This window comes from Rhinolophus ferrumequinum, chromosome 5, assembly GCF_004115265.2.
Source record: "Rhinolophus ferrumequinum isolate MPI-CBG mRhiFer1 chromosome 5, mRhiFer1_v1.p, whole genome shotgun sequence".
NCBI classification, from domain to species: Eukaryota; Metazoa; Chordata; class Mammalia; order Chiroptera; family Rhinolophidae; genus Rhinolophus; species Rhinolophus ferrumequinum.
In genome coordinates this window covers 25000046-25020914 of record NC_046288.1, presented here as the reverse complement: position 1 = coordinate 25020914, position 20869 = coordinate 25000046, and the positions used below count along the sequence as shown (strand labels likewise).

General features: G+C 32.6%; 1 protein-coding gene and 1 pseudogene across 8 annotated transcripts in view; one reads left to right on the top strand and one right to left on the bottom strand.

The window, feature by feature from the left end:
- The window catches only part of EPHA5 (EPH receptor A5), a 339363-nt gene that overhangs the window by 221625 nt on the left and 96869 nt on the right, over nucleotides 1-20869 (top strand). For all 8 annotated transcript variants that reach the window (XM_033106462.1, XM_033106465.1, XM_033106466.1 and 5 more), the window contains 2 exons: nucleotides 13879-14003; nucleotides 20345-20504. In XM_033106462.1, coding sequence (XP_032962353.1) covers nucleotides 13879-14003; nucleotides 20345-20504 — 285 coding nt within the window. The remainder of the gene's footprint in view (nucleotides 1-13878; nucleotides 14004-20344; nucleotides 20505-20869) is intronic.
- LOC117022418 (rRNA-processing protein FCF1 homolog) lies at nucleotides 10241-10846 on the bottom strand (annotated as a pseudogene).

Genomic DNA, 20869 nt, shown 5'->3' with positions numbered 1-20869 from the left:
AGATTGAGATTTTAAGTTTGAGAAAAATGTCTTTGTAAAGCAAGTAAAGAAGGAATGTGAAAAATAAATTATAACAGTGGTAGTACTTAGTTATTCCTATTAGAAAACATTGTTTTTTTAATATATATTTTTATCTTCTCTACATATTCATGGAATGGCCTCTCACTATATTTAAGCACACTTACAGAATTTAGCAAATCATTCACAAATTCCTGACCATGACACTGTGAAAAGAGATTCCTTCCCCTACCATGTCATTGTGATGAAAATATGCAGATCAAATGTCTGGTATCATTTACACATGAGAGGATAGAAAATAAGTAGTAAACTAAGGGGGAAAAAAAAAAAAAACAACCTTTGACATTATGTAATTGATCACAAAGTCAGTCAACTTTCCAAGTTCTACTAGGTGAAAGTTAGTTATGGATCGATAATCCCATGTCAAAATGTCAAAGTTAGATATGGCTGTGGTAATTCTTCTATTCCTAAGATCTCATGCTGACTTAACTATTTAAAATATATGTATTTTAAATGTGTACTGTGCTGTTGAAACTGAGAATTTTTTACTGAGTTTTGTTCACGTTCACAGATAAAAAAAATTATCTCAAATTAGTAAACTTTTAATGCACGTGCAGTGCCAAATCATCTTTAAGTTGCCACATCAATACCTCCATTATCTTATTTAAGGATGATTTAATCATGAGAGATACACTCACTGGATCCTCTAAATAAAGAGAAGTTTTAAAATATAAAATGATCAAGATTAAACATGCAAATGCCCCCAAGAAATTGTGTATCACTAATAATTACTTACATTTTTTGATGCTTATTTGTAGCATTATTTTAGTAAAACTTGATAGTATTGGTTGGAAGATATAGAAACATTTCTCCAAAGTATAATATTAAATACTGTCTGAAGTATATAACTCCTTCAGTTAAAATCATTTATATAGATAATCCAAATTTCCCAAGTTCTATTTTGTCAGAACAATTTAGTCTGAAAAGATGACGCTTCCCAAAATGACCTACCTCCTATAGTTATAAGTCTAATTAAGAAACTCAACTAAAACTGCCTAACCTACCCCACCAATTATAACTTGATCCTGTATACAGTAACTTCATTGTTAACTGTTAATCTTTGTCCATTGAGAATATTATAGTGTCTACCATCAGGTGATGAAACATTTTTAATTCAATTCTAACCTTATAATAAATATTTAGGACCCAAACGTTGAAAGAGAATCATATTTAAAATTTTATAGAGTAGGTCATTTTCATTAATGCAATGGACTAACTTTAATTGGACTAATGCTCAAGACATATTACCATGCGACAGGGTTTCTATGATCAATTCAGGATGGACTTATTCCCCCCGGTGCTTCATTTCTATGTTTGCAGATTGTTTTAAGCATCAGAGAGAATAATACAGATAATTGCTCTAGCACCCTAATTTTACATATAAAAATTCTCTGTGATTTACCCATAATGCTAAGGAACCATGTGTAGAGGCAGAGGTAGAACGGAAGCTCTCCTTATTTTCTGATCTGAGGTTTCCAACAACCAGGAGAATTTTTCAGAGAACAAGTAGTAGGAGGTAATAAAACAACCCACATTTAGAAAAACATTTTGTTTATAAACCCTGAATCTCTTGGAAGTATTTCTAGAATCTATCAGTCTAATTAAATATCCCAGCTCTCTCCTCATGGCCTTGTGAATCAGCATTAAGATCTGTAGTATTTTGATTTCTTAGTTTCTTCTACACTTAAAAAAAAAACAAAACAAACAAACAAACAAACAAACAAAAAACCTTTGAGGAGGAAATATAAATGCTATTATGAGTAGTAAGTATGCCTCCAAGAGTACTAAATATCTTCTAAATCCTGCAAATATTACCCTTGGCCCTTATGTGTGGTCTAATGAATGCAAGTACTTCCACTCTCTGCCCAGAGACCTATAACAGTGGACACAAATCATGTACTGATCCCAAATGCCCATTACACAAATCTTAAATTCTAAGTGACAGTACGTTGGGATTTAATGTATGGTAATAAAACATTCATGAACTTCCCCAGTGTGTATCTTTAGTTTATGACCAAATGCTAGTCAGGATTTGGTATCATAGGTGATTTGCTCTTTCTTTTATGTAGTTATTATATGTGATATTGGATGTTAATGGTAAACTCCTTTCCTTACATATACCACAATTTACACACAAGGAGGACAATGGGGAAAATATAGGAACCTATTTTCCTGTGTGTGTTGTCTCATATACTTTATTTTACTCACTATATCTTAAAGCATGTTGTCTGGCTGGAGTATTTTCTGTCACAAGCTGGAGAAGTCATATAAATTCTTCTTGAACAGAGCGTGCCCTGGATTGGGTACTTAATTATCTTATAAAAAATAGTACACATTTTTGTTTCAATATTACAGTTTATTAGTGATGTGGGTTACAACATTATTTGAGGCAACTGTCTTGATTCAAGGGGGGATTTTCTATTCACTCCGTTGGAATTTCAAAACAGATGCTAGAAGGTCACAGTAATTACTGTACAAGACATGTGATAAATGGAAAAATGTTTTGGAAAGGGATTCATTTAAAAATATTTGGTGATGTTCTAGAGAGAATTAGATCAATTTCCAAGAAAAAAAGCCTTGTATAAATTAATACAAATAAGATATTAATATGCTAGCTATGTTTAAGTAACCCCACTGAAAATGTTTGGATATGAGTACATTAAAAAATAATTTGATAGATGCATTTAACAATTTCATAATAGAGACATAATCATAATTATATTGCCCTACTTACTCTGGTATTACGTGGTAAGGCAAAGCCTATAAAGTAATACATTAAACACAACAAATACAGTGAAAATCAGAATATATATGGCTATGATTGGCTAAATAATGGCCCAACAAAAATATCCACGTCCCAATCCCCAAAATATCTGAATATGCTACCTTATATGGCAAAAGGGACTTTGTGGATATGATTAAATTAAGGATTTTACAACTGAGAGACTGATTATCCTGTATTATTAGGGTGGGACCAATGTAATTATAAAGGTCCTTATAAAGAGGAGGCCATAGAGTTAGAGCTAGAGAAAAGATTTTACTATGGAACCAAAGATTAGAGTGGTATGCTTGGCAAATGGAGGAAAGGTCTGAAGCCAGGGAATGCCAGCCGAGTCTAGTAACTGCAAAAGGGAAGGAAATAAACTTTCTTCTGAAGTTTTCAGAAGAGATGCAGCCTCGTCAACACCTTGATTTTAGATTTTAAGCTGAGTTGTGATGTATCTGAGTGTCTGGAATCAAAGAGTTATATGCCTATATTCTGACCAAATTACTTTTACCATAATATATTCTAAAGAAATATCAAAGATATGGGTATGGCCTTCAGACTTGGTTTAATCAAATAGAGGTCAAATAATTAGTCTGGCCTCAGAGTATTTTCTTGTGTGTACTTGTGTTTTTTTTTTTTTTTTTTTTTTTTTGTTTTTTTTTTAATATGTAGCCTTCTCTAAATTTTATCTAGATTATTTTTGGATTCTGTTTTTCCATAATAAGGGAAATACTTATATTACGGAAGTCATTTTTAAAGTCACCAAATATAGAAACAATATTAAAAATAAATACCATGTAGTATTTTTAATGAACTAAGAAGAATCTATTTCAGTCCTAAATTATACCTAATACTTCTTTATGTCGCTCTGGGTTATATAATTATTAATCTATATGTGATGCTTTGAAATTAGTGGGTAAAATATATGTATAACATTATACTGCATTTCTCTTTGGATTAATTTTACAAAACATTTCATTAAATATAGAAGCAGTGGGTAAGATACCTTTTGAATCAGATATACGTATCTGGATTTAAATTCAACTCCACTATTTATGAGGTATTAGTATTTAATATATAGGTACTAAATATATTTACATATGTACTTATACATTCTACATATTTATTATATATAAATTTATGAATTTATTTAGTAGTTTTTTTTTTTACCTATTTTATAAAAAATAAGATGCAGTCTGCTTCAGGCATATATAATAGCAGTGGAAGGAAGTAATAACTAATAGAATGATGGCAAATGAATAAAGAAAAGTGATGAAGAGTTCAATTGAAATAAGAACTCAACAGAGCAATCTCGGGCTAGTTAAGATGTTTTCAATGAGCATATATGAAATATTCTGACTTTGGCTTCCATTCATTAACTATATAGACTCACTATAAAGTGGTGCAATTAAACATCGCTTCCAGTAGTTATTTTTGTTGTTGTTGTTGTTTGTTTGTTTGTATTTTTAGGGTTCTTTTTTAAAAGTTTATTGGGGTGACAATTATTAGTAAACTTACATAGATTTCAGGTGTACAATTCTGTATTACATCATCTGTAAATCCCATTGTGTGTTCACCACCCAGTCAGTTCTCCTTCCATCACCATATATTTGATCCCCCTTACCCTCATCTCCCACCCCCTCCCCCCTTACCCTCTGGTAACCACTAAACTATTATCTGTGTCTATGAGTTTTTGTTTGTCTTGTTCTTTTATTGTTTTTGGTTTATATACCACATATCCAGTAGTTTTGAATGATTTTGCTGGGTAAAGATTGCTTTGATTTACTTTCATATCTCTGGTAATTTTCTTCATTTATAAACATGATGTTATAACAGTCAATTTTACATAGGCATGTCTTTGAAAATTACATTAAAATTATATTTGTTGCAATACTTAGTAATTTTCACCTGCCCAAAGTTCTCTTTGTATTCACAAAAATTGATTATTCTAATTTCATTTTTTATTCATACGATAGAATCAAACTTGCAATATAATGTCATGAAAACTCTTCAAGTTTACTCCCTTTGGCTTTTAAATAAAAACTCACATACAAGTAAAATGGCATTGTCAGTTTTACTGATGGATTTTGAAAATCCAAGATTCCATTATGTTTCTAATGATGATATTCTATCTTCACCAGTTGTCAAAATAATCTTGTAGCAGTTTCCTGTTTCATTGGCTTCTTGATTGATTGGATCATTGTTTTTATTGGGCACCCACCATGTGCTTGCTTTTTTTGTTTTTTTTGTTTTTTAGTTACAGAGGATACAAAGACAAATGAGACCATTTACTGCACTCAAGAGTTATATAGTCTGGGAGGCAGGTAAATAGATTATCAGAGAAATGGTCTAATTTTCTATATCTGTTGTATCTAATATTTTCTCAAACAATTTGTTGTTAATATTCCCAGTTTTATGATCACTACCAAGACATATGGAGTTGTTGATTTTAACAGTCTAAGTCAGTAGTCTCTGACATATACTAGTTTTTCAGTAATATTAGAAAAGAAGGAAGGGAGGGAAGGGGAGAGCAGGGTTTCTGATGCCACTCTTTTTCCCTCTCAGGGCCTCTTAAAAGACCTCCTAACAGAGTTTTAGAAGGGGTTTGAGTTTTGGGGAAAGGCATGTGCTGGGAACAATAAAGGAGATATTTACATGAGTGTTCCACGTTTCTGCTGTATCATTCCACAGTGTGGACGCTGCATTTTCTTTTTTTTGTTCTAACTTCTTTTAAGTTATTATTTCTTAACTATAAAGTAGCAAAAGTTTGTGAAATATGTGTTTTTAAGTATATATAAATGAGAGGCTATTCATGGCTAGCTATATGATAATATTTGCCTCAAAAAGTTTAAATACATATTTCTGGATGGTAGAGAAGACTGAATTGCATCTAGCATGCAAGGAATTACTAAAAATTCATAGTTCATCTCATCTATGGAGGACAGTCATTATCTGTGTACTTTAATGGTTGTGACGATTTTGATTTGTCTTAGGGCTTTATTTCCAGAGGACAATTTTTAGATTCCATCAGTGCAGGAATATATATATATATATATATATATATATATATATATATATATATATGGAGTTTTCACATATTTGAATGCTATCTTTTAGGTGTGTTATAGCAGATAAAATTGTTGTGAACCAATGCTTTAGGAAACACAACTCAGAGTGGACACAATTATAAATCATAGAATGTGTACAGCATAGATGACAATAAAGAGTTGTCTAATTTTTATCAGATATTGTTGTTTACATTTTATCTGTAATCAACTTTGGAAGACACTAAAGAAATGCACAAAAATTAAGGTGTTAAGCTTTCTAAATGAAGTTAGAATATCTGACTAATCTTTAACATAATCTCATGTGCAAGTAAGTACTGATGTCAACTAAAAAGAAAAAAAAAAAAGAAGTTAGGTTGTAATAAAGAATAAAAAGTATTTATTTGAGCAAAGGATTGCAATCCCAGAAACACAGATTCAGGTAGCAACTCAAACTGTGCTCTGACGAGAACAAGGAAAATCTGGGTTTGTAGAGGCAAAAACCACAAGACGTAATTCTTTCATGCATATGAAGGATTGTTGGCTAGGTTAGCAGGTATTTGTTAGTTCCAATATGCAAACAAGCTGTGCAAAAACTACAAGGAGGAAATACAGTCCATACATGTCCATGTTGCAGTTAAGGATGTTTGAAGCTGCATTTGGCAACATGTTTTGCAGCTTAATAGCTGCCCTGAGAACTGAGGCCCAAGATGTGCATAGGCTGCATAAACCCCACTTCCTTAATAGCCTCCTGACTCTATGGTAAATGACTCTCTTAGCAAGGCTTATTTCATTTTATTTTGTCCATTATCAGTACTAAGTGTAACATGTCTATTATGAGGGATTCTTTTATTATTCTATGGCATAATGCTTAGGAATGCAAACACTGAAGCAAGACTGCTTAGGTCTGCCAATCCCGGGTGGGCTGATGGGACGCGTTTCCTAACTTCTCTGTACTTCAGAAGGGGTGGTAATCCTCCCTACCTCCTAGAGATGTTAGAGGAATTGAATGAGTTCAAGTGTATGAAGTGTGTAAACTACAAAGGGTTGGCCCTCATGTTTACTATAAATGCGATGTATTATCATGGTAAGGTACAATATCTCCTTCACCATCATACATCCATGGATGTTTTTGTTCATTTATTTAGCCAATTTATTAAACATTTTCAAAGTAAAATGTGGACTTCATTCTTTCTAATAACTGAAATTTTACAAAATGCATTATCTTGGGCATTTTGTAGCCAGAATTCTGTACTTTCATTTTTATTTTTATTTTTATTTTTATATTTAGTTAGTTATAAATGCGGACACAAACTACTGCTCCAGTGGAACAAAAAATATGTACTTTATGTCATTTGAACTTCTGTTGACAAATATATAGTGTTATATTTTGTTGGCTTTAGAAATTTCTCTGTTTGATCACTCCAAGTAGAAAATGGCCTTACTTTCAACTTGAGTATTGGTTGAGATTTCCCACAACTTGAATAATAAGTGGTTTTGTTAAAATTTAAAATTTGTTAAAATTAGCCAACGATAAGAGCTGAGGAATTAAATATCTGATAACATTACTAATTTGGAATAAAATATCTTGATTTGGCTTTCCCTGGGACTTTAAAACATTGACTAACTGTAGTAATTCATCTTGTATTTTCTGTAGTTACAGGCTGTCATGTTGCTGCTAGGAATTATCCCTAAAGATATTATGATTGGGATGTTTATGAGATCAGTTGATAGACACTACTCAGGTCTTCCTTGTTATTTGTAGCCATGAAGTTTATTTCTCTGTTTCTACTGGCAAAACTTCAGTTTTTAAAGGAATCTTGGCAGAGAGCCTTAGGGAGAATATATTTAGGGAAAGAAGATGTGATGACTTTGAATTTTAATGGTATAATAGAAATCTAATCTGGTTCTTTAAACAATCAATAGATAAACAATAATTTATCATGATTCCTGTTGAATTAAATAGTTAATTCCTATGGCTAATGGAGCTCTGTGACATTAACACCAATGGGAATTGAGAAAAGAAAACAATGGGTTGTTTATATTTATGATGTGTTTATTTTGCTTTCTAAAATGCTAGATCAGATTAATTTAGATTGTGCAAATCTTGAAGTAATTAAGAATGGAATTAAAGTTTCCATTATATGGCTTTGTTACTGTTAGTGGCTTCTTCTGGGGTTAACAAGACTTCATGCAATGTGTATGTATAAGAGGAGATCCAATTATTTCTTACAAAAAAGAATATGAGTTATGAGAGTGTGTTTGTAACCCTAATTACTATTTATTCACTGGTAAAACTAATTGCCATACCCTAAAATTGAGGTTTAATATTGATAACTATATTGAAAATTACATATGGGACTATATTCCCTAGAATATAATGTAAATGAAGAAACTGTGCTAATTATAGTTTTCTAACTGTGCCAAGTTATTTGCTACAAATTACCTCATTTTATTTTAAAAGGATACTGTAAAAATCGTTTAAAGTCTACTCATAAAATTGAATTGTGGTTATTAAGAGTAAATAATTATTGACACTAATACCACTTTGTGTACTAAAAATTCTATTATAGGACAATAAGAAGTAATAGATGGAAAACAAATTCTGTGATAATTGGTGTGGGGTTAATTTTATTCAGAAAGTGGCATGCTGTCATTTTACACATTGTTACATTTAATATTTGTTTTCATAATTTATATGATTGTTTTGGAAACTGGTGACTATAAATACCAGTGAATAGGTCTCCCTTTTTATGATCGCCCTTTTCTTTTCTAATTAACATTATTGCTAATATGACTTCAAAACAAAATGTGAAGCATACGGTTTAATGCTATTAAGTCTAATCACATAAAAAATTACTACTTTGCAATTAAGTTCTTTTATTTCCTACAGAAAACAATTATTTTTTTGTTTAATATGATTTTCAAGTCTTTGAAAAACACAAACTATACAAAATGGGACCTTTCAGTTCCTAAGTGATCCGTTTTATTATAAAGGATATTATCTTTCTAGATCTGCTGACATTTAAAGCCAGATTTTTGTGCAATGGTCATTTTGAAACTTCACTGAGATAATATATCAAAAGATCTAGTTGTAGGCTGTTAAGATAGAATGATTGTAGGTTTTGTCTGAATGAGCAGATAGGATTTTTTTTTTGAGAAAGAAATCTAAAATGCCTTCTTTCTTTAGAAGAGACCATGGATACCAGATGTGTTTGGAATACACTGTAGTTATTATTCTATGTCCAGTAGTATCAAATGACAACACAGTAATAAGTATACATTAAATATAGAATAAAGACATATGTATACTTTACATACTGTATACAATATAAAATATATAATCTATTATAATATTTAGTGGCTGTGTATATATTTTAAAATATCTGCCCCACTTTTCCATTTTAACAGTTTCAGATATGTTTATAATTTGTTTCAGCAATTGCATTTCTCATCTACTTTAGGAAATCTAGTTATTCATTTTTTCACCTTCAAATGATAGATACTTACTCTAAAGGAAATATAGTAGAATAATGTAGTTTCATTAAACCAGCTGTAAAAGATGAACATGACACAGTCTATTTATATGTCTGTATATTTATATCTCTATCTGTATCTATAGCTAAATCTGTATCTATATCTATATATAATAAGGATATATTTACACCTACATTTCTTTAAACTACATAGACTCACACACATATACACATGCATATATGAGGTACGACAATTAAGTTCATGAACTCATCCTAGAAACAGTGCTACATATCTCATTGCTGAATATCACTATGGTCACCTTCCAAGTACTTCCTATTGGGAAGCTATGCACCGACGCCAGCACTTAGTCCACCCTTCAAAGCAATTTTGGAACTCTTTCTGGAATGGCCATCAGAGCTGTCATCGCATTACCCTTGATGTCCTGAATGTCATTAAAATGTCTTCCTTTCAATATTTCCTTTATGTTTGGGTAAAGAAAAAAGTCATTGGAGGCCAAATCAGGTGAGTAGGGAGGGTGTTCCAATGCACCAGTTATCTGTTTACTGGCTAAAAACTCCCTCACAGACTGTGCCGTGTGAGCTGGTGTATTGTTGTGATGCAAGAGCTATGAATCATTGGTGAAAAGTTCAGGTTGTCTAACTTTTTTTTATTTTTTTATTTTTTATTTTTTGTGAGCAGTCATTGGATTTATAAAAAGATGCAACAAATTTTAAAATGATACAAAAATATCATTTTCAAAACAACATAAAGCAAATGGGTGAGTGGAATAATAATTCATGCTGTAGCGTGTTTCATAAACTGGCAACAGAGAAAATTGGTTGAAGGAAAGCAGAGGAATTTTGTCTTTTAAGAATTAGAATTGAGGTGCTCCGTAATCATCTGGCATCTGCTCAGTGTTGTACCTATGGTTAGAAATGTACATGATGGGAACTCCAGGGATTTTCCTGATTCTTCGTTTAAGGTCCCGGTCAACCGTAGCCACCATGTAACACTTGTGCTGAGTTACTCTCTGTACTAAGCAGTCATCTGCATAGGTTCCTTTGTGTGTGCATGGTAATCGTTCAAATCTTGGATCCCTGGCAATCCCTTAGAGCCACTCGATACTTTTGCCCCAGTTTCTCAATTTCAGCCATTACACAGTCAGTCATACAAGGGATACACTTGGCATACAGACAGTCCATCATTGACTGAACTAAGTCTAGTTTGGCTTTAATATAGCAATGAATGGAAAAGTTGATAAAGTTGGTATCAACCAGGATATGGTAAGGTGGGCCCAGCTGTGTGTTATCCTGGAAAAATAAGCAGGAAGGGTGTTGGGGGACTTCTCTTTTCTTGAGTGCACTGGGATCTTTTCTTTCTTTTTAGGTTTTAACCTATCCTTTTCTTTAAGCCTCTGATCTCTGAGACTAAGCATTTGCTTCATGGTCGCATACTTCCTTGTTTTCTTTTGCTTCCCCATGTTCACGCCACACTCTTGTCTAACTTTTTCATGCAGCCTTTTCAGCTCTTCCAAATCGTCAACTCTATTAACTGTTTGTCCAGTTGGTACAAATTCATAATGAATAATCCCTGTGATATCAAAAAAGGTTAGTAACATCACCGCAACAAGTTTGTGAACTTAATTGTCAGAACTCATATGCACTTAGCATGAGAAAAACTGTTTTGATGATTTATGTATTTGATGTATATGATGATTTATGTATTTCCTATTCATTCATTCATTCATTCATTAAAGGATGCATTCATTCAACAAATCTTTATTAAATCTCTGTATGCAAAGTAATTTTCTGATGTCAAAATATAGCAATGAATGGAACTAAATCAATCCCTACCTTCACAGAGCAACATGTTAAATGAAATTTATAAATAGAAGGTGGCAGCACCATCAATCATTAGGTGAAAACCAACAGCTGTCTATGAGAAATACATCAGTCAAAAAGAATGTTTATAAAGTAGTAAAGCAAGTGAAGAAATTTGAAGACACTCTTTGTCTGCATCTTTACTAACATAATGCAATAAATATGAGTTCTGACAATTAAGTTTGAGAACTTCTTGAAACGATGTTGTTAACCTTTTCTGATATCAGAGGGTTCATTCATTATGAATTTGTACCAACTGGACAAACAGTTATTCAAGTTTACTATTTGGAAGTGCTGAAAAGGCTGCAAGAAAAAGTTAGATGACCTGAACTTTTCACCAACAATTCATCGTTCTTGCATTACGACAATGCACCAGCTCACATGGCACTGTCTGTGAGGAAGTTTTTAGCCAGTAAAAAAATAACTGTATTGGAGCACCCTCCCTACTCACCTGATCTGACCCCCAAAGACTTCTTTCTTTACCTGAAAATAAAGGAAATATTGAAAGGAAGACATTTTGATGACATTCAGGACATTAATGGTAATATGATGACGACTCTGATGGCCATTCCAGAAAGAGTTCCAAAATTGCTTTGAAGGGTGGACTAGATGCTGGCATTGATGCACAGCTTCCCAAGGAGAGTACTTTCAAGGTGACAATAGTGATATTCAGCAATGAGGTATGTAGCACTTTTTCTAGGATGAGTTCTTGAACTTAATTGTCAGACCTCGTATATAGTGGTAATGGGAAATGAGTGTGTTTCATGATTCAAAATAATTTCTAAAGCTATTCACTACTGAACAAAGTGTATATATATATATACACTCAGAAAGTATATATATATATATATATATATGTATTTAAGTTTACTTGGCTGACAAATGTTATATAGATTTCAGTTGTACAATTCTGTAATACATCATCTATCTATCACATTGTGTGCTCACCACCCAGAGTCAGTTCTCCTTCCATCACCATATAGTTGATCCCCTTTACCCTCATCTACCACCTTTCTCCCCCCTAACCCTCTGGTAAGCACTAAACTATTGTCTGTGATAGATGATTGGATAAAGAATTGTATTTATACACAATGGAATATTATTCTGCCATAAGAAAAGATGAAATAGTATCATTTGTGACAACATGGGTGGATCTTTAGATTATAATGCTAAGTGAAATAAGTCAGACAGGAAAAGTAGAGAACCATATGATTTCACTGATATGTGGCATATATAACTGAAAATAACAAAGAACAAGAAAATAAAAGTATATTTTTAAATTTCCGCTATCTTCCTTAAGCCTCTATTGCTATTTCTATTTCAATAAATTTGTTACAAACACTGTGATGAATTTGGGGCCCAGAGCTTACTTGTCTTGTTTCCATGTCTTCTGGATGCCTTGTCCACAGTGCAGAATATGACATGACTTTTGCTTCCCTGGGAAATCAATAGGGACTTTGAACCTATGCCCAAATGTGACTGAGAACTACCTGTCTATTACAGTTTCCATGAAAGTAAAAAAAATCCCTGCAATTTCAAAACTACTTTTAGACAAGTTTGGTTTTATATGCGCACTATAGTACTCCAACAAACTTTAAGGAATTGGAGAAAACAAGATATTTAGGAAAATAAGATGAGGCTGAAACTATGTATCCTTTGGACCTGAATATCACAAAGCTCTGTGCTTAAAAGAATAAAGGCACATATTAAAATATCAAAGTTATTCTCACACTATTATGCATATAAAAACATGAGACAATTAAACTAATTTTGCTCTGTTACAGATTATATCAGTGTCTATTTACTTTAATTTTATTACAAGACTTATTTCACCCTTGAGCTTCATAGTTGAGTTTGTTGACATTATAAAATAATTTTAAAAATACGTTTTTTCGTATATTACTTTGATTTTTTTTTTTTTAACTACCAATCACATTCCATATTGTATACTTATTCGACCCTTATCTGTCCCAGGCACTGTTCTAAATCTTGGGATTTCAGCAGTAAATAAAACAAACAATATTCCTGTCTTCATAAAAATTATAATCTACTTGAGAGGACTCAGAAAAGCAAATCTATAATTAAATTTACATTTCAGATGGTGTAAGAGCAAGATTTAAGGAGGAAAATGAAACACTGAAGGAGCAGAAAGGATGGTGAGGCAAAAGGGAATGAAATGAAAGTTAATTACTCGAGTAGTAGAGGAGACAGGAAAGGACTCAGTGAGAAACCCAGAGAAGAAGAGAGCTCTGAATAAGAGCCTCTGAATGATGAAATACCAAGTGCAATGGTCCTTAGGCAGGAGTGTGTCTGAAGTAACTTAAGAACAGAAAGATGGCAGAGCTGCTGAAGAAGAGGAGCAGGAGGTGAGGGGAGGAGAGATGTGGGGAGCCAGAAGGTGCTGATCCTTGTTTGCAAGGATTCTTGTTTTGTGCTTTACTTTTGAGTGAGTTAATTATACATATATAGAGTGTGTGTGCGTGTGTGTATATATGTATATGTATATACATATATATGTAGATATGTATTTACATTTATATAAAAATCATATATTTACATAATATGTACTGTATATACAGAGTTGTAATTTCAGGGGTCTGTTAATTATGCTACTCTTTATACTATTTTGCAGCCCCCTCTCCAGTCACCAATGTGAAAAAGGGAAAGATTGCAAAAAACAGCATCTCTTTGTCTTGGCAAGAGCCAGATCGCCCCAATGGAATCATCCTGGAGTATGAAATAAAATATTTTGAAAAGGTGGGACTAACAATAAAGAATGTTCTTTCTTCCTTTTTTTTTTCCAGTTTAGTAACTGCAATTATCCAATTTGTAGAAAAGCATGTTGCAATTTTACGTGTAAATCAATGACAATTGATTCTGCAGTTGTGATTATGGAGGCTGAAAGTGTACAAGGAGCACTCTATCTGCGTTCTTCTATTGCCAAGTAGTTTGCGCTGTGGGAATACTGCCATATAGTCTAACATCGGCCTAACTGGGTTTCACAGCATTAAAAGATGAAGTCATAGGACGCTTTCAAAGTGTCACAAACACCAAAGTTGTTGACCTTCGGTAGCAACTGAGATGTATGTACTACAAGGAAAAATACGTGCTTATGGCCAATAACCCTGCATAATTCCTATATTGTTAAGGAAGTCTGATCAGATAAGACGTATATATAATATATATGTTTTTTTTTAGAATCCATAACAAAATCTAACACAATAGATAACATTTATTTTAAAATTAGAGAGCCTCAAATCTGAACTGCATGCTTCACATTCCCTATATTTTCTCAATTTCTTCATCTTACTTGAGTTGGCACTTAGGTCCACTCTTACATCTTTTTTCCATAATAGTTTTTGAGGTCTAAAGGCAATAATCATCCCTCTTCTCCTTTTCTGAATCCACAACCAAGTCACCTATTGATAAAGGAATAATACAGATGGAAACAAAGATGAGCCTATAGTTTCTAAAGCTGGACTGGAGTATTTGGCTTGGATATGCAGTCACCATTAGTCTTCCTTCAACTCCCACCCCTATTTTATTTTGATTTGTATACAGTATGTATCTGAATGACATACACAATTAACAACCTTAGTTCTAATCGATGAGATAAAGACAGATGAGTAAGCAAACCATCCTCTAAGATGTGGGTATGGGGTCCTGACCCAGAGTGTGTGTCCTATGGAAGCAGGAATAGAAAAGATTGCAGACATAATGCACAGAAACAGCTCCCAGAAGAGAAGGGCTCAGTTACACTTACTCAATTGCTTCACCAAAACTCACAGAGACATCAACCTTTCTCTCTTAGAGAAGAGTGAAGTGGGTTGGAGGAAGTTCTAAAACTTGCTTTTCAGTAACTAAAAAAATGATGTCAAGCTAGGACATTGGAAAGAGAGGGGAAATAAATGGTTCTCTTATACGAATGCAAAAATATCATGAAAAATGCTGAAATCCTATTAATGAAAATTACTGAAAAATCTAACATTTTGTGTATATGCATACATAAAAAAGTATTGGTAAGTGCATTGATATATTGAAATAATTCATAGCATTTTAGATATATGTATTTTTAAAATTTTGCATCTCTCATTTATTGATATAACAGAGAAGAAAACAGTAGGATATATGGAGGGAATAGTGGGGCTATCTATGTATTCTTTCTACATCTTGGATGTCTGCACAATGTTCATATATTGATTTTTATAAATAGATGAATAAACAGACAATTATTACTTTTGAAATAGGTGTCTTTCTAGGAATGACTTCATAGTAGCATTGCATCTTCTATTGGATCATTAAGGAACATAAATGAAGAAACTTATAAGATATTTCACAAAAAATATTTTATCAAATACATTATTTACCAAGAAGGTTCTAAGAGAATACCTCTGAAACAACGAAATGTTGGGATATGGTTTACAGTGTTTATTGTAAAATGAATTATGTAAATCAAGTAGAATGTTGTGACATTAATATTCCTCACTGATTCCTGTTTCTCCAGACTGAAGTACAAATTCTAGAGGCCTACAATTTAAACACATGCTTTATCCAAGCATAATTTTATAAATGTTATTATTGTATATTAATGCAAAGCTTGGTATGTATACATATATATGTGTGTGTGTGTATATATATGTATATGTATATAAACATAGACTGAATTCTTTTGTAAACATTCAGAGTCTCCAAATCTTTATTATAATTAAAGTTGATTTTAAAATAAGTTGAAATAAATAATGGCATTTAAAAATAACTATACCCCAAAAACTATACATTTGAATATATGCATCTTAGATGAAATAGAGTTCAACAGCAGGAAGACCAAAGATTGACAAGTACTTATTTTTCTGCAGTTTTTCTTCCTCTGAAACAACTAACTGGACTATTGTCTGTTTTTCGTTTTTTGCTTTTTTTTGTCTTTAAGGACATTACCTATTTTCCCCCTTATGTATAACCTTTCATTGTTTTTACTATTACTTTCCAGCACATGCATGAGTCTCAAATACATAATATTCAATAGAAGCAATGATATATCTTTTTGTTTTCCTTTAAGCTGCTGTTAAAGAGTTACTTGACAAGTTGTGGGTCAGAGTTTTTTTTTGTATTAATATTCCTTCTAATGAATTTTATTCATGTTGTAGAATATTATTTCTAGTTCAGTTTCTTTGTAAATTATATTTATTTCAATAAGATTTGGTTTTATATTTAATATTTTGTGTTTAATGCTGTATTAATACATTTTATTATCTGCATAATTCCCAGTAAGAAAAATGATTTAGAAAAAAAAGATGTCTATACATATCCCCAATAAATGAATAATAAGTGCCTACTTACATGCTTTAAAAGCAGCAAAGCCTTTATGTATTATTGGGGAGGAAATTATTAACTTTTTTTGGTCAGTGTGTTTTTACTTTTACACTGAAGATATTAATTCCCAGACTTTTGGCCAAGTGAACTTATTGAGCATACAAATAAAATACACAGAAAGGCTTGTTGTTGTTATTTAAAATTTTCAGAAGAAAAAACTAAGGATAATGAGCTTTCATACCACGAATTGAGCTGGGGGTCCTGACCTGTTTCCAGAGCTCATTTTGAACCCTCAGAATGATACCCCCCACATTATTGGATGGCTCCTGGCCAGACAAAGGTGGCAGCATTTTCCAGGGCTCGTGTATTTGCCAGCTGGCATTTCAGCTTGCAATTGCCCTGCTCTAATAGAGGTCATTGGGCTTCTCTGCTTCTGCATGGTGATGGGCCCATTGCCATCTCTTAATTAAAGGGAAGCTGCCCCTTGGCAGGGTGTTTGCCAGCTGGCTCCTTCTATTGAGGCCTTCCTCTCGCTGCATGTGAACAGTGTTTGCTAAGCAGCTGGGGAATGTAGCTCATTTGCTCAGCAGGGGTCATGAAGGAAGCAAAAGCCAATGCCCTGACCAAGGACGTGGCAGCCTATTGCCATGTGGTTGTGAGTGTTGAAGATGTGTATATGGGGTTTGCGATATGAATGAAATTATAATATGACAGTGATTGAAAAGAGTGGAACAGAAGCAAATTTTGGAAGATACTTCAGTAACTCAAAATGTGTGTTTATGAGGTGTTATCCATTAGATACATTCTTTGCTAAGTCCCTAACTCAGAGACAATGTACAATTAGACCTATGATAAGGAACCACTGAGACATACGTAATATTAATAGATAAATCAGAATGTTGTATACTTTTGTGCAACTGATAGTAGATTGTGTTTTATTTCAAGGAGCAGCTTCCCAGTTTCCTTATAAGTTGTTCTCCCCGCCCCCCCTTTTTTGGCAATAGTATCAATTCTAATTTTTTTTCCCCAAACATACTAATTGTGACTTCAATAATTAGGTGTTACAGCCATGTAAGCTTTAAAAAATTATTTTTTCCATAGGAAAACTGTCGTCGTGCTATATGGCCAAATCAAATTTACCTAGAACCTGTTACTGTGTTTCCCCGAAAATAAGACCAGCCAGACAATCAGCTCTAATGTGTCTTTTTGGAACAAAAATTAATATAAGACCTGGTACTGCATTATATTATATTATATTATATTATATTATATTATATTATATTATATTATATACCCGGTATTATATTATATTATATTATACCCGGTCTTATATTAATTTTTGCTCCAAAAGACGCATTAGAGCTGATGGTCCGGCTAAGTCTTATTTTAGGGGAAACACGGTATGTTTTGGCGATTGTGCTGGGTGCTATGTATGTTATTTCTCTTTATATCTTTATGTGCTCATATGATCTTGATAAATAATTTCATTCCATATTAAATGTCAAAAAAATAATAAATTGAGCCTCATTAAAATGGAGTCAGCACTGCCATCCCAGAGGTTGCAAGTCTTATGTCTCAAACCTTTAGAATGTTAAAACAGGGCAAAATAATCTTTGCACTGGGCCTAAAACACCATTGGATCCCAAAGAATTGTGTGCAAAGAATAAGAAAGTAGGTATTATGACTACCAGACTGATGAATGCCAGACTGAATATTTTTTCAATTGGTTACAATTAGCATCACTGTTCGCTTATTTGCACCAGAATAAATGCTTTCCTTCTATTGATGTGTAATAATTGTCCCCTTTCCCTTTCTCATAAATACCCACTCCTCTTTTCACCTAATCAGAATGATATTTGAGCTTCTGCCTGAATCAGTGCTTTATCAAATAGCTGTTTTTTGATCTCAAATAAATGTGCATTGCCTCTCACTTTGAAAGCCTTTTAATTATTAGGTTAACATTGAAAACAAATCTAAGGTTGAGTTGTGTACCTACATTTACACACCTACTTCGAATTGCACGGCTGCAATTCTAACACTGATACTCCTGTACTGTTTTATAAAAAATATTTTTACTTTACATTAAAACTGTTAATATTTTATGTAAAAATCATAATTACTAGTAATGAAACTTTAATTTCATCTATTTTTTTCATCAACTTAATACTCTTTAAACAAATTGCAAATAATAGATATTTTAGCATTTCTTACTGAAAATTACTGCTTCAGTCACAGCCAAACTGGAAAGTCTAATACTATTGAGAAAAAATAAAGATCAATTGTTTGCATAGAATGAATCAGAAACCCTATTTGGATTAGATATTAGACCATACTATTTAGAGAGAGGTTTGGATATACTTAACCCTGAGATAATTTTATATATTTGTACATATTAAATGTGGAATAGTAAAACTGCTATAAAAAATGTTTATAGGTTGCATATTTTATTTTATATTAGCGGTAGTATAGAACATGGTTAGAAATTGACTCTCATGTGTTGAATGAGAAAAAAATAAAATAATAATTATGACAATTAAAACACATACTTTACAGTTTATTAAGTGTTTTCACATGCATTACCTGTTTCATTCTTACAACATCTCTGGGAGGATATCCACGCACCAGTTCTTTACTCCAATGTTATAGATAAGGAAGCTGAGGATGTTAGTAAAAACTGACTTGCTGTGTCTTAGCACATGATTTCAGTTTTCTCACTAAAGTGCATGGCATACTGCTATTGATTGTATACTTCAAGGGAGAAGCAGCATGGTTTGCATTATTTAATAGCATTATGAAGATTGAATAACCATATTCCCTATTGGAGTGCTGGAGAAGTAAATGTTACATTCTTGCTCTTATTTATTTCTTTTTTTTCTTTTAGGAAAAAAATAGTATTTTACATGTAATTCCCATTAGATCTTTTTTAAAAAAATCAATACATGTTTCTATTTATAAAGACAAAATTCCCTGAAATATTTAGCAAATGATGGTTTAGAGTAATCAATCAAGTTATTGTAAGCAAAGACTAATTCTTAAAAAGGGGAAAACAACTCTAAACATTACCTATCTTTAATGTGTGTGTCCTTTAATATCTATCAGAAATGTAACATGTATGTAAAGACCTTCAGGAAAAAACAAGTTTAGCTAAAAATTCACACAGGAAAATGTTAAGACAGGGGAAAATTCAAAACAGAGACTTGGTGTTTTAAATCTTTATAGGTCTAAAATTTTATAGTCAGCATAGTTACCTCAGAGATAATGAGTTATAGGTGGTTAGTCTAGAGTAGACTTTTGTTAAAAGTCCACATAAGAGAACCATTCATTTGTTTCAGTTTCGAAAACTATCCAATCATTTTATTTGTTATTCCATCTGTATTCACTACTCACCTAGCCTTAACACAAATAATAAAACTAAAAATACACAAAGTTTTTTTTAAGTGAAAAAAAAGAAAATTTTTAAAAAGAAAAAAAAATGTTTTGCTTTTCATTTTTTTCTTTAATACTCTCAGTTTTGACTTAGCAAATTGAAATTAAAGTTCTCCAGTGAAGTACTCATTCCTTCTCCCAAGCTCTAAATATAATTAAATGTAAAATTCACTAGATACGAGTATGTGTCTAACACCCCTAGCTGTGTATGTGCCTTTTTCCTAAAGCGTTATGTTTGTACGAATAGCAAACTTAGGAGTTTCTGATTTGTTTTCTAATCTATGATGCTAAGTTTTGCTGTCATTAGTAATTCACGTGTTGACTTTTTTTTTTTTTTATTGTATGTGCATGTGTAATCCAAGGACCAAGAGACCAGCTATACAATTATCAAATCGAAAGAGACAACTATAACGGCAGAGGGCTTGAAACCAGCTTCTGTGTACGTCTTCCAAATTCGAGCACGCACCGCAGCAGGTTATGGAGTCTTCAGTCGAAGATTTGAGTTTGAAACCATCCCAGTGTGTAAGTCATTTTAATTACTGTCAACTCATGTCTCTGTAATAGTTACCAGAAAAGTGTCAGTGGATCAATACTCTCCCTGGGCATTCTGTGAGTCTCCCGCTCCTTCTCTCTCTCCCAGGCATGACCCTTTCAGGTAGGAAGCCTCCGTCATGCTGTTATGGTAGGTTAGCAGGTTAACACATTGGTCCCTGCTCTTCATCCCTTTAAGTCTACCGGGAGATGAAACATCAGGAGATCCATAAGAAATGGTCAAACGTTGCTTTTAAAGACTTTTTTTCCACTGCTGCCATACTTTATTAAATTATTGCCATTTACTTTTTACTTGTTTTATTGAACAGTGCTACCACGCTTAGTCCTTCTATGAA